The sequence below is a fragment of the Saccopteryx bilineata genome, chromosome 2 (assembly GCF_036850765.1).
Source record: "Saccopteryx bilineata isolate mSacBil1 chromosome 2, mSacBil1_pri_phased_curated, whole genome shotgun sequence".
NCBI classification, from domain to species: domain Eukaryota; kingdom Metazoa; phylum Chordata; class Mammalia; order Chiroptera; family Emballonuridae; genus Saccopteryx; species Saccopteryx bilineata.
In genome coordinates, this window is record NC_089491.1 from 310230607 (window position 1) to 310243493 (window position 12887).

At 40.2% G+C, this 12887-nt stretch overlaps 1 protein-coding gene across 1 annotated transcript; it reads left to right on the top strand.

Annotated features, from left to right (window-relative positions):
• Positions 1 to 534: 534 nt before the first annotated feature.
• TXNIP (thioredoxin interacting protein) lies at positions 535 to 4708 on the top strand. The gene is made up of 8 exons (XM_066261704.1): positions 535 to 1060; positions 1572 to 1644; positions 1876 to 2023; positions 2243 to 2345; positions 2472 to 2728; positions 2830 to 2986; positions 3099 to 3250; positions 3384 to 4708. The coding sequence occupies exons 1-8, from the start codon at positions 811 to 813 to the stop codon at positions 3417 to 3419; spliced, it is 1176 nt and encodes a 391-aa protein (XP_066117801.1). The 5' UTR covers positions 535 to 810; the 3' UTR covers positions 3420 to 4708.
• The last annotated feature ends 8179 nt before the right edge of the window (positions 4709 to 12887 follow it).

Genomic DNA, 12887 nt, shown 5'->3' on the forward strand with positions numbered 1-12887 from the left:
GCGGGCTGGAGAAAGACAAAGTGGGGGGGGGGGGGGTCTTCCTACACAGTAGCACACACTCCCTGTCGCTAGCACCAATCTAATGTATTCTTAGAGCTCTGGGATTATTTTTCACACTTGTGAGCTGGAAATAAAGGGGCGACTCTCTAAATTAAATGCCCTGGTTAAGGATAGTCAGGAAATTCCCTCATAAGCACATTTTCCTTTTACCTCTAACTGCCGCTCCCAGCCCAGAAAGATCTACACCCGCCCTCCTAGGGTCAGCGAGGTCCTCCTTCCTCCAGCCCAAGGGAGGCAGCCCCGCAGCCCGCCCCCCTCCTCCCGCGAGGCGGCGGTGCACAACAACCCTTTTCCCCGCCAGGAGCACACCGTGTCCACGCACCGCTGAGACCTCGCCGATTGGCCAGGCTCCTGATAAACAAGGATCGAGCAGCCAATGGGAGGGCTGTGCACGAGGGCAGCACGAGCCTCCAGCGTTAGCGTTCGCGTGGCCCTGCCAGCCCCCGGCTGCTATATAAAGCCGTTTCCGGCGCTTATTTGAAACTATCCTTCACTTTCTGCGGGCTGTGTGTGGTACATCAGCCATCTGGCAACTAGAGTGCTTCTTCAGCAATTGGAAAACCGGAAGAGTTTTTCTCTTAAAAATCCCTGGGCATAGCCAACAGCTTACATTATTTTGACATCTTTCTAAAATTGTTTAGAGTGGAAGGGGGAAATATTTTTAAATTATTCCAAGGAGTCGGTGGATTTAGAATTTTTTACCTCCCCCGACACCCCTATTTCTAACTCTTAAGCCAGCCCAGCCTAATCATGGTGATGTTCAAGAAGATCAAGTCTTTCGAGGTGCTCTTTAGCGAGCCTGAAAGGGTGTACGGCAGCGGGGAGAAGGTGACTGGCCGGGTGGTGGTAGAGGTGTGTGAAGTCACTCGAGTCAAAGCTGTCAGGGTCCTCGCTTGCGGACTGGCCAAAGTCCTCTGGATGCAGGGATCCCAGCAGTGCAAACAGACCTTGGAGTATCTGCGCTACGAGGACACGCTTCTCCTGGAGGACCAGCCAACAGGTGAGTGTCCCAGTTCTTTGCCCGAGGGTGAAAGCTGATTTGAGAAGAAAGAGGGTTGAAATGCATAAATGTAGTCTATATTAAATGTCCTAAATTGCTGGAGTTGAGTGGTTTTAATTTTATGTTGTGTCCCTATCTTTTTAAATTTAATTTGCGACCATCCCCCCACCACCACCACCACCACAAGAAGGTCAATTTGTCCAATTTCTCACGGTGCCCTATTCTGAACGGGATGCTATGAGATGTTGCCTTAGCTGTTCGGAGTTTTTGGTGTATGCATGCATAAGTTAACTCTTAGTTTGTTTTCTGAGGTGTTAGCTTAATTTTCAGTGTGGCAAGACTTTGCTACTTTTTGCCCAGCAAAATGCATCAGAATTTCTCAAGAACGGAGGGGATGAAGGGGGGTGAATACTACAAGTACTCTTGCATGCCTCCTAAGAAGTCCTTATCACACGGATGCATTTTAAGTGTAACAAGAAACTTAATGGCTACTGCATTTCTCTCCTTTCAGGTGAAAATGAGATGGTTATCATGAGACCTGGAAACAAATATGAGTACAAGTTCGGCTTTGAGCTTCCTCAGGGGTAGGTATCAGTAAATGCATCTTTGGACTTGTAGATCTCCAAAAATTTTCCCCTTGCCCCTGGCTGGGTAGATCAGTTGTTTAGGGCATCCTGTGGACACAAGGTAACGGGTTTGATCCCTGGTCAGGGCACAAACCAGAATTAACCAATGAATGCATAAGTAGAACAGCAAAACAATGTTTCTCTCTCTCTTCCCCTCATCTCTAAAATCATGTTTTTTTCTTGACACAGGCCTCTGGGAACATCCTTCAAAGGAAAATACGGGTGTGTAGACTACTGGGTGAAGGCTTTTCTTGATCGCCCCAGCCAGCCAACGCAAGAGACAAAGAAGAACTTTGAAGTGATGGATCTAGTGGATATCAATACCCCTGATTTAATGGTGAGTTTCATTTTCAGATTTGTTCTCTTGGGTGTCAGGAATGATAAGTTATATGTCTTATATGTCTTGGGCCTTAGGTTGAATCACCTCAGGAAATCAAGCCCTAAGTCATCAAAGTGGGAGGGAAAGCTCTGTACTCACAGGGGTGGGAAATAATGAGAAGCAGAGAAAAGATCTCTAGAAATTCTCAAAACAATTCTATTTCTCCATTTTACATAGGCACCAGTGTCTGCTAAAAAGGAGAAGAAAGTTTCCTGCATGTTCATTCCTGATGGGCGGGTGTCTGTCTCTGCCCGAATTGACAGAAAAGGATTTTGTGAAGGTAAAAACCTAGTCCATAAAAAATGCCAGACTAATAAAATAGGAACTGTGATTTGGGGGTAAAGGCAGGGACAAAGGAAAAGTCAGTAACTGTACTTAGCAGTGTTTTCATCTTTCCCATTGCTAGGTGATGAGATTTCTATCCATGCTGATTTTGAAAATACATGTTCCCGAATTGTGGTTCCCAAAGCTGCCATCATAGCCCGCCACACTTACCTTGCCAATGGCCAAACCAAGGTGCTGACACAGAAGCTGTCATCGGTTAGGGGTAATCATATTATCTCAGGAACCTGTGCATCATGGCGTGGCAAGAGCCTTCGGGTGCAGAAGATCAGGCCTTCTATCCTGGGATGCAACATCCTTCGAGTTGAATATTTCTTGCTGGTGAGTGGGTGGGGCTGGAGGGAGAAATTGTTCATCTGTCAAAACAGCAGTGATGTTTTTTCTAGACTTCTAGTCTAATAAACTATCAACTTCCTTTCTAGATCTATGTTAGCGTCCCTGGCTCCAAGAAAGTCATTCTTGACCTGCCTCTGGTAATTGGCAGCAGGTCAGGTCTGAGCAGCCGGACGTCCAGCATGGCCAGCCGAACCAGCTCTGAGATGAGTTGGATAGATCTAAACATCCCTGATACCCCAGAAGGTAAGCTAGGTCTAATGCCTTGCCTTATCCTTTGGCCTGCTTGGGTTTGTAAAGTTGCAGTGGTCAGGCATTTCTTGGCCAAGTTTCTCATCTCCATACTTCCTCTCTCTAGCTCCTCCTTGTTATATGGATATCATTCCTGAAGACCACCGATTGGAGAGCCCCACCACTCCTCTGCTAGATGACACAGACGGTTCTCAAGACAGCCCTATTTTTATGTATGCACCTGAGTTCAAGTTCATGCCACCACCTACTTACACTGAGGTAAGAATTGTCATTTTACTGCAGCATTTGTCCCAATCTTTCTATAGGAAGTTGACTTGGAGGGATTGTTTAAATGCGATTTTCGTTTAGTTCTTATCCAAACTAAACTGGTCTTGTCTTGTCTTCCTCCCAGGTGGATCCGTGCATCCTCAACAACAATGTGCAGTGAGCATGTGGAAAAAAGAAGCAGCTGTATCTACTTGTTTCTTTCCACCTCTTCCTGGACTCTTATTTTTCAGAGACTCAGCAGTCTCTACAGAGGGGGTTGGGTCCAGCTTCTGACGCCCCAGTGTAAGAGGTGATCAGCAGGCAGTCTCCTGGGCCCTTAAAGGGTACAGACACATCCTCAGCCAGTGAGATGATGTGATATTGGGGTGCTTGCTAAACTGGTTTAAAAACACACTAGAAAAACAGGCCCTTCCCATTTTCTCAGATCTCCTGAAAACTGAGATATATTCAGTAGTTTTGAATAAGAGGTAAAAAGACCTGTCATGGTCTTCCCATGGTTTTTTGGAGGAGAATATAGATTGTTATAGCAATCTCAGATTTTGAACTTCTGTGCCATACGGAACAGAGCCAGTTGATCAAACTGAGAATAAGAAAAGGGAAAGAAAATCGTTCAAAATTTGGAAAAGGAGGTTATCAAAATCACTTTTGCCCTTTGGACATTTTATTTAAAAAAAAAAACCTCAAGCTGATTTGGTCTAGACTTTGGAGAGCTTCCTATGTGAATTAAAGAGAAGCACTAAGGTTATCTTTGCTTAGAATGTACATTAATCTGGCTTAAAGCAGTAATAACTGCCCCACAAAAAGTATCAAAAGCCATTTTTTAGAGCCTAGTATTCTGTGGCAAACTTCTTCATGTCGGAGATTTGTTTTTTTCATGTGATTCCTTGGAACTGATTCTGAGGTGATTTCTTTTTAGCACTTTAGTTCCAGTCAAATTTTATTTTTTCTGTCTGATGTAAGCTAAAACTGGCCTACAATGTCTATAGGGATAAGCACAAGGACAAAAAGAAGGCATTGTTCCTTATTTTTGAGATTTTGTCCTAGTGTACAGAATTCTGAATTCTGACACTCTAAAATTATATGAGAAGGGTTACTGCTATCAGCCTTGCCCACTGTGACTTCTCTAGATCTTAGGAGAAACTCTACATCAAGATGCCCCAACACTGATCAGGGTCACCAGATTGATATGAGAAACTAGAGGACAGGTCTTCACAAAAGCCCCTGGGCTCCCTTGCCTGCCCAGTGTTAGATGGGGTCGTTAACAGCCTCACTTACTGCAGCCTTTAGCACTTTGTTCCCTGTCCTGTGTCAGAGCACTGAACTCCACTCTTTTCTGAGAAAGTATGTGGACTGAAGGTGTTTAATTTTTTTTAATTGTGTTATCTTTTTGTATGATTAAAAACTATATTTTGTACTTAACCAGATATATTTTCACCCCAAGTGGGGATATTCTTTGTAAAAAAATAAGTAAAATAAAAATAAAGGTTTTTTAATAGCAAAAACTTGTGTCTGTGAAATGGTGTTGGAGAAGTTATGAGAAAATATGCCTGAAGGAGCATTTCCCTTCACAATTTATTCTTGAAAACCCTGTAAGGAGTGTAACTTACTAACTAACCATAATAAATATAATCAGTAGGGTTTTGAAGAGGGAAGAAATTTGAGCTCTATATAGTCTTTTCCAGTTCAATAAGAAATTGGCCGGGATCTTGTGAGCTAAACTAGTTTTCTACATTTGTAGCTAATCATTACTAAATTCCTTCAATTTTGGAGTACCTACATGAACTTTTAATGAGCTTTTGAAATACATGGAAATGAAGTTTGTGAGGGGATTTGGTAGGGAAGGTTTACAGTTTTTATAATTTGGTTTCCCCATGTCAATTTGGTTTGTATGTAATAAAAATAATTATTCAGCCTGACCTGTGGTGGTGCAGTGGATAAAGCATCGACCTGGAAATGCTGAGGTCGCCGGTTCGAAACCCTGGGCTTGCCTGGTCAAGGCACATATGGGAGTTGATGCTTCCAGCGCCTCCCCCACCTTCTCTCTCTCTGTCTCTCCCTCTCCTCTCTAAAAAAATGAATAAATAAAAAAATAATTTAAAAATAATAATTATTCAGGACTTAAGGATTTAGAATTATGAGTGTTAAATTCTTTGAAGGCTGCTCCCATTTTTTATCTCTAGAATGGAGCACAGTACCTATCCAAGCACATAAGTCAACTCAGTAAACGTTTGCTGAATATTAAGTTCGACCCTCATCCCTTAGGATATATATGCTTCAGTTCCTGTTTCTTATAGGTTAATAACAATAGATTGATGCCACATAATTTCAGCTCTAATTGAAATTATTTTTGTTATTCCTAAAGGAGTGACTAGGATGAGAAACCCTGAAATGGAAAGGTTAATGTACTTTGATTTCTGACTCATTTACACCTTTGCAGACAAATCTAGTCTTAGCACTTATTTTGGGGTTTGGCTTTTCTATGGACTTCCACATACTAATTCCAAACTTCAGATTCCTGGAAATTCATAAAACCAATGTGAATTGAACAGAAAGCAAAACTGAAAAGATTCTTTTCCGCTTCAAACTTGATGTCTCATTCTTAGTAGCTCTTTTGCTCTTTCCGGCTCTGTTTTTCCTTACCAGGATATCAACATGTCTAGCTCTCTCTTGCCAGTGACTCTCACCTTTACTCTTACCTTTGCCTCCTCCTTTTCTTAACTAGTCAACAATTTAGTGGCTCCTCCTTCTTACAAATCTGTGACCAGAAAACTAGGTCAAAGTTGATGGAAAAGTTTTTCTGCAGCTGGTTTTCCAGGGACTGGAGAGATGGAGCAAGAACTAGAGCAAGCCAGAGCGTGAGACAAAGGGATGGGAGGGGGCGTGGAGCACAAAGCCGGGTTGTTTGTGTATACAACCGGGCTATCGGTACTTGATCTGAGAAGGGGATGGCAGGGAGAGGGTAGATAATATACTCAGGTCTGCTAGAGATTTGATCCTCATAGAGCCAGAACATAATGTATCCCCTCCTGATACCCTCATACCTCAAATCCAGCACTGTCCAATTGAACTCTCTCTGACGGTGGAAGTGTTCTATATTTGTGCTAATAGGGTAGCCACTAACCACATGTGGCTATTGAGCTCTGAAATCTGGCTACTCAGTTCTGAAGAACTGAGATGTTTTGTTGTTTAACTTTATTATTTATTTATTTATTTATTTTTACAGATAGTCAGAGAGAGAGAGAGATAGGGACAGACAGGAACGGAGAGAGATGAGAAGCATCAATCATCAGTTTTTCATTGCGACACCTTAGTTGTTCATTGATTGCTTTCTCATATGTGCCTTGACCGTGGGCCTTCAGCAGACTGAGTAACCCCTTGCTCGAGTCAGAGACCTTGGGTCCAAGCTGGTGAGCTTTTGCTTGAACCGGATGAGCCCACGCTCAAACTGGTGACCTTGGGGTCTTGAACCTGGGTCCTCGGCATCCCAGTCCGATGCTCTATCCACTGCACCACCGCCTGGTAAGGCAACTTATTTTAAATTTAATAAACTCCATGTGATTAGTGACTAGCATGCTGAACAGTGCAGCAAAATCTGACCAAGGAAATAAGCAGTTATAGCAGTTCACCCAGACAGTACTCACTCCTCCTTCAGGACACAAAAGGCCCCAAGGACTTCCTTTGGCCTCACACAACCTCTACCACACCACAGCACATTTTCTGCATGTAGGTTCACTTATGTACACTTTCCTGGGTACTGGCCCAGTTGTTTCTCCACTTAGGTGGGCAGATGCTTTTTTTTTTAGGCAAATAATGGTGTATTTTCATAGATATACAAAATAATCTCACTATAAAATGCCTTGATCTGCATGTGACTTAGTACTTATTTTATATATTTTTTATTTTAATTTGTTGTGTTTACATAGTTACAAGCGTACCCCCAAATATATCTCCCTCATTCATCCACCCGTGTTCTCCTTGATACCGCCTTTGTCCCCTCCCTCCACCACCTTCCCCCTTTCCGTCCATGATTTACTATCCTGCACTCTGTTATGTGTATATACTTTCACTAATGTCTTTCCTTTCTTTGATCCCCTCCTCTCATCCCCTTTCCCTCTGGACTCTTTGACCCCCTCTCTGCTCTCTTCCACTCCTCAGTTCACATTGTTCATTGGATTCCTCATATGAGTGAGGTCATATGATATTTTTCTTTCTCTGCCTGGCTTATTTTGCTTAGCATAATAGACTCCAGATCCATCCATGTCGTCACAAAGGGTAAAATTTCCTTCTTTTACATGGCCGTGTAGTATTTCATTGTGTATATGTACCACAGCTTTTTAAGCCATTCGTCTACTGATGGATACTTGGGCTATTTCCAGATCTTGGCTATTGTAAACAATGCTGCCATAAACATGGGGGTGCATTTCTTCTTTTGAATCAGTGATTTGTTATTCTTAAGATATATTCCTAGAAGTGGAATAGCTGGGTCAAAGGGCAGTTCAATTTTTAATTTTTTGAGGAATCTCCATATTGTTTTCCACAGTGGCTGCACCAGTCTGCATTCCCACCAGCAGTGTAGGAGGGTTGCCTTTTCTCCACATCCTGGCCAGCACTTGTTATGTGTTGTTTTGCTAATGAGCGCCATTCTAACAGGTGTGAGGTGATATCTCATTGTGGTTTTAATTTCTATTTCTTTAATGATTAGTGATGAACATTTTTTCATATGCCCATTGGCCATCTGTATGTCCTCTTTGGAGAAGTGTCTATTCAGTTCTTTGCCCAATTTTTGATTGGATTGTTTAGTTTTACAAGTTTTTTGTAGATTTTGGTTATTAACCCCTTATTGGACGTGTTGGCAATTATGTTCTCCTATTGTGTGGGTTGTCTATTTATTTTGTCCAGGTTGTCTTTTGCTGTGCAAAAGCTTTTTAATTTGATATAGTCCCATCTGTTCGTCCTGTCTTTTATTTCATTTGCCCATGGAGTTAAATCAGCAAATATAAATATATTGCTGCTAGAGATGTCGGAGAGCTTACTGCCTATGTATATTCTTCCAAGGTGATCATGATTTCATGACTTACATTCAAGTCTTTTATCCATTTTGAGTTTATTTTTGTGAATGGTGTAAGTTGGTGGTCTAGTTTCATTTTTTTGCATGTATTTGTCCAATTTTTCCAGCACCATTTATGAGATTGTCTTTACTCCATTGTATGCTCTTACCTCCTTTGTCAAATATCAACTGACCACCAAGGTGTGGGTTTATTTCTGGGTTCTCTGTTCTGTTCCATTGATCTGTATGCCTGTTCTTATGCCAGTACCAAGCTGTTTTGAGTACAATGGCCTTGTAGTATAACTTGATATCAGGAAGTGTGATACCCCCCACTTTATTTTTCTTTTTCAAGATTGCTAAGGCTATTCATGTTCTTTTTTGGTTCCATATAAATTTTTGGATTATTTGTTTTATACCCTTGAAGTATGACATTGGTATTTTCATAGGAATTACAATTGAATTTATATATTGCTTTGGGTAGTGTAGACATTTTATTGATGTTTATTCTTCCTATCCGTGAACATGGTATATGCTTTCATTTGTTTGTATCTTCCTTGATTTCTTTAATCAATGTTTTATCATTTTCTGAGTACTGGTCTATAACCTCCTTGGTTAAATTTACTCATGGTAATTTTTTGGTTGCAATGGTGAAGTGGATTGTTTCCTTAATTTCTCTTTTTGACAGTTCATTGTTGGTGTATATAAATGCCACTGATTTCTGAATATTGATTTTATATCCTGCCACCTTGCTGAATTCATTTATCAGTTCCAATAGTTTTTTTACTGAGACTTTAGGGTTTCTATGTACAGTATCAAGTTGTCAGCAAATAATGAAAGTTTACTTCTTCTTTTCCAATTTGGATGCTTTTTATTTCTTCTTCTTGTCTGAGTGCTATAGCTAGGACTTCCAGAGCTATGTTGAGTAAGAGTGGTGAAAGGGGGCATCCCTGCCTTGTTCCTGATCTTAAGGGGATTGCTTTTAATTTTTGCCCATTGAGTATGATGTTGACTGTAGGTTTGTCATAGATGGCCTTTATCATGTTGAGGTATTCCCACTTTGCTGAGAGTTTTGATCATAAATGGGTGCTGGATTTTATCAAATGCTTTTTCTGCATCCATTGATATTATCATGTGGTTTTTATCCTTCCTTTTGTTTTATCACGTTGATGAGTCACATTGATTGACTTGCAAATATTGTACCAGCCTTGCCTCCCCAGAATAAATCCCACTTGATCATGATGTATGATTTTTTTCATGTATTGTAGATCTGATTTGCTAATATTTTCTTGAAAATTTTAGCGTCTAAGTCCATTAGGGATATTGGCCTGTAGTTTTCTTGTTTTGTAGTGTCTTTGCCTGGTTTTAGAATGAGGATTATATTTGCCTCATAAAAGGAGTTTGAAAGTTTTCCCTTCTCTTGAATTTTTTGAAATAGCTTGAGCCTTCTCAAGCTAGGAGTTAGTTCTTCTTTGAATATTTGGTAAAATTCTCCTGTGAAGCCATCTGGTCCAGGACTCTGGTTTGGTGGGAGTTTTTTGATAACTGTTTCAATCTCTTTTGGTGTAATCAGTCTGTTAGGTTTTCTGAGTCTTCCAGATTGATTTTTGAACGATTATATTTTTCAAGGAATTTATCCATTTCTTCTAGGTTTTCCCATCTTGGGGCATACAGTTCTTCATAGTATTTTCTTACAGTCCTTTGAATTTCTGCTGTGTCAGTTGTTACTTCTCCACTCTCATTTCTAATTTTATTTATTTGAGCCCTCTCTCTTTTTTCCTTGGTGAGTCTGGTTAAAGGTTCATCAATTTTGTTCACCTTTTCAAAGAACCAGCTCTTGGTTTCATTGATCCTCTGTTTTGTTTTTTTAGCCTCTATGTCATTTATTTCCACTCTGATCATTATTATTTTCTTCCTTCTTCTTCCTCTGAGCTTTAATTTCTCTGGGCTTTACTTGCTTTTTTTTTTATTATTATTCTTTTAGATGCAGAGTTAAGTTGTTAATTTAAACTTTTTCTTGCTTCTTAAGGTATGCCTGTAATGCTATGAACTTCCCTCTCAAGAATGCTTTTGCTGTGTCCCATAAATTTTGAGTGGTTGTATGTTCATTTTCATTTGTTTCAAGGAAGTTTTTTATTTTTTTCTTAATTTCATTGTTAACCCATTCATTATTTAATAGCATACTATTTAGTCTCCAAGTGTTTGAATGTTTTTCAGTTTTTCTAATTCAGGGGTCGGGAACCTATGGCTCGCGAGCCAGATGTGGCTCTTTTGATGGCTACATCTGGCTCACAGACAAATCTTTAATAAAAATAATAATAACATTAAAAATATAAAACATTCTCATGTATTACAATCTATTCATTTCTTACCATTCATGTTCATGGTTGCGGGTGGCTGGAGCCAATCACAGCTGTCCTCCGGGACAACACCAAATTTTTATTGGATAATGCTTAACGTACACAGGTCATTGTATGGCTCTCACAGAATTACATTTTAAAATATGTGGCGTTCATGGCTCTCTCAGCCAAAGGGTTCCCAACCCCTGTTCTAATTGTAGTTGATTTCTAGTTTCATACCATTGTGATCAGAGAAGGTGCTTGATATGATTTCAATCTTCTTAAATTTATTAAGACTTGTTTTGTGTTCTAACATGTGGTCTATTCTAGAGAATGTACCATGAGCACTTGAAAAGAATGTATATTCTGCTGCTTTGGGGTGAATGGTTCTGAAGATATCTATTAAATCCGGTTGATCTAGTGTGTCATTTAAGGCTGCTGTTTGTTAATTTTCTGTCGGGAGGTTCTATCCATTGATGTTAGTGGGGTATTAAAATCCCTTACTATTATAGTATTGCTGTTGATCTTACCCTTTTTGTCCATCAAATTCTATTTTAGATATTTAGGTGCTCCTATATTAGGTGCATATATATTTATAATAGTTATATCTATCTGTTGTAATGCTCTTTTTATCATTATGTAACAACCTTCTTTATCTCTTTCTATAGCCTTTGTTTTAAAGTTTATTTTGTCAGATATTAGTATTGCTACCCCAGCTTTTTTTTCCTTTTCGTTTGCATGAAATATTTTTTCCATTCCTTTACTCTCAGTCTATGTGTATCTTTTGTTTTGAGGTGAGTCTCTTATAGACCGTATATGTATGGGTCCTGTTTTCTTATTCATACAGCTACCCTATGTCTTTTGATTGGAGCATTTAATCCATTTACATTTAAGGTTATTATTGATATGTAGTGTTTATTGTTATTTTATTCTTTAAATCTATACTACTCTTTTTCTTGATTTTTTTTCCTTTGCTCTTTTTACAGAAAGCCCCTTAACATTTCCTGCAGTAATGGTTTGTTTTTTGTTTTTGTTTTGTTTTTTTGTAATTTTCTGAAGCTGGAAACGGGGAGAGACAGTCAGACAGACTCCCGCATGCGCCCGACCGGGATCCACCCGGCACGCCTACCAGGGGCGACGCTCTGCCCACCAGAGGGCGATGCTCTGCCCCTCCGGGGCGTCGCTCTGCCGCGACCAGAGCCACTCTAGCACCTGGGGCAGAGGCCAAGGAGCCATCCCCAGCGCCCGGGCCATCTTTTCTCCAATGGAGCCTTGGCTGCTGGAGGGGAAGAGAGAGACAGAGAGGAAGGAGGGGGTGGGGGTGGAGAAGCAAATGGGCGCTTCTCCTATGTGCCCTGGCCGGGAATCGAACCCGGGTCCCCCGCACGCCAGGCCAACGCTCTACTGCTGAGCCAACCGGCCAGGGCCTCCTGCAGTAATGGTTTAGTTGTAATAAATTCCTTGAGTTTGTTTTTTTGTGTTTTGTTTTTTTTATCTGAGAAGCTTTTTATTTCTCCTTCAATTTTAAACAATAATTTTCCTGGATAAAGAAGTCTTGGTTGTAGACTCTTATTTTACATTACTTTGAATATTTCTTGCCATTCCCTTCTGGCCTCAAGTGTTTCTGTTGAAAAATCAGATGTCATCCTTATGGGGGCTCCTCTATAGGTAATTGACTTTTTTTCTTTCTACTTTTAGTATTTTTTCTTTATTTCTTAACTTTGGTATTTTAATTATGATTAAAATTAGGCCTTGATGTAGGCCTCACTGGGTTTCTCTTTACTGGGACTCTGTGCTTCTTGAACTTGTGTGCTTTTTCTTTCATCAATTTAGGAATGTTTTCAGCTATGATTTCTTCAAACAGGTTCTCTATTCCTTGTTCTTTCTCTTCTCCTTCAGGAACTACTATGATGCGGATGTTATTTCTCTTTATATTGTCACATAGTTCTCTTATTGTTTCCTCAGACTTTTTGAGCTTCTTTTCTTTTTGCTGCTCTGTTTCTTTGTTTTTATTTATCTTGTTCTCTAATTCGCTGATTCCATTCTCTGCTTCATCCAGCCTGCTGTTGATTCTTTCTAGCGTAGTCTTCATTTCTGATATTGTCATTGTCATTTCTGATTGATTCTTTTTTATGATTTCAGTGACCTTTTTGATGCTTGCAATTTCTTTAGGTGTTCATTAAGTCCATCCATTGTAGCTCTGAGATCCTTAAGCATCCTAGCAATCATCATTTTTTAAACTCTG

What these genes read in the sequence shown, in the direction of transcription:
- TXNIP (XM_066261704.1), top strand. Translation starts at nt 811, where the DNA reads ATGGTGATGTTCAAGAAGATCAAGTCTTTCGAGGTGCTCTTTAGCGAG. An exon ending in GAGTTGAATATTTCTTGCTG is followed by an intron (nt 2,729 to 2,829) that starts GTGAGTGGGTGG and finishes CTTCCTTTCTAG; the next exon opens with ATCTATGTTAGCGTCCCTGG. An exon ending in CATCCCTGATACCCCAGAAG is followed by an intron (nt 2,987 to 3,098) that starts GTAAGCTAGGTC and finishes TCCTCTCTCTAG; the next exon opens with CTCCTCCTTGTTATATGGAT.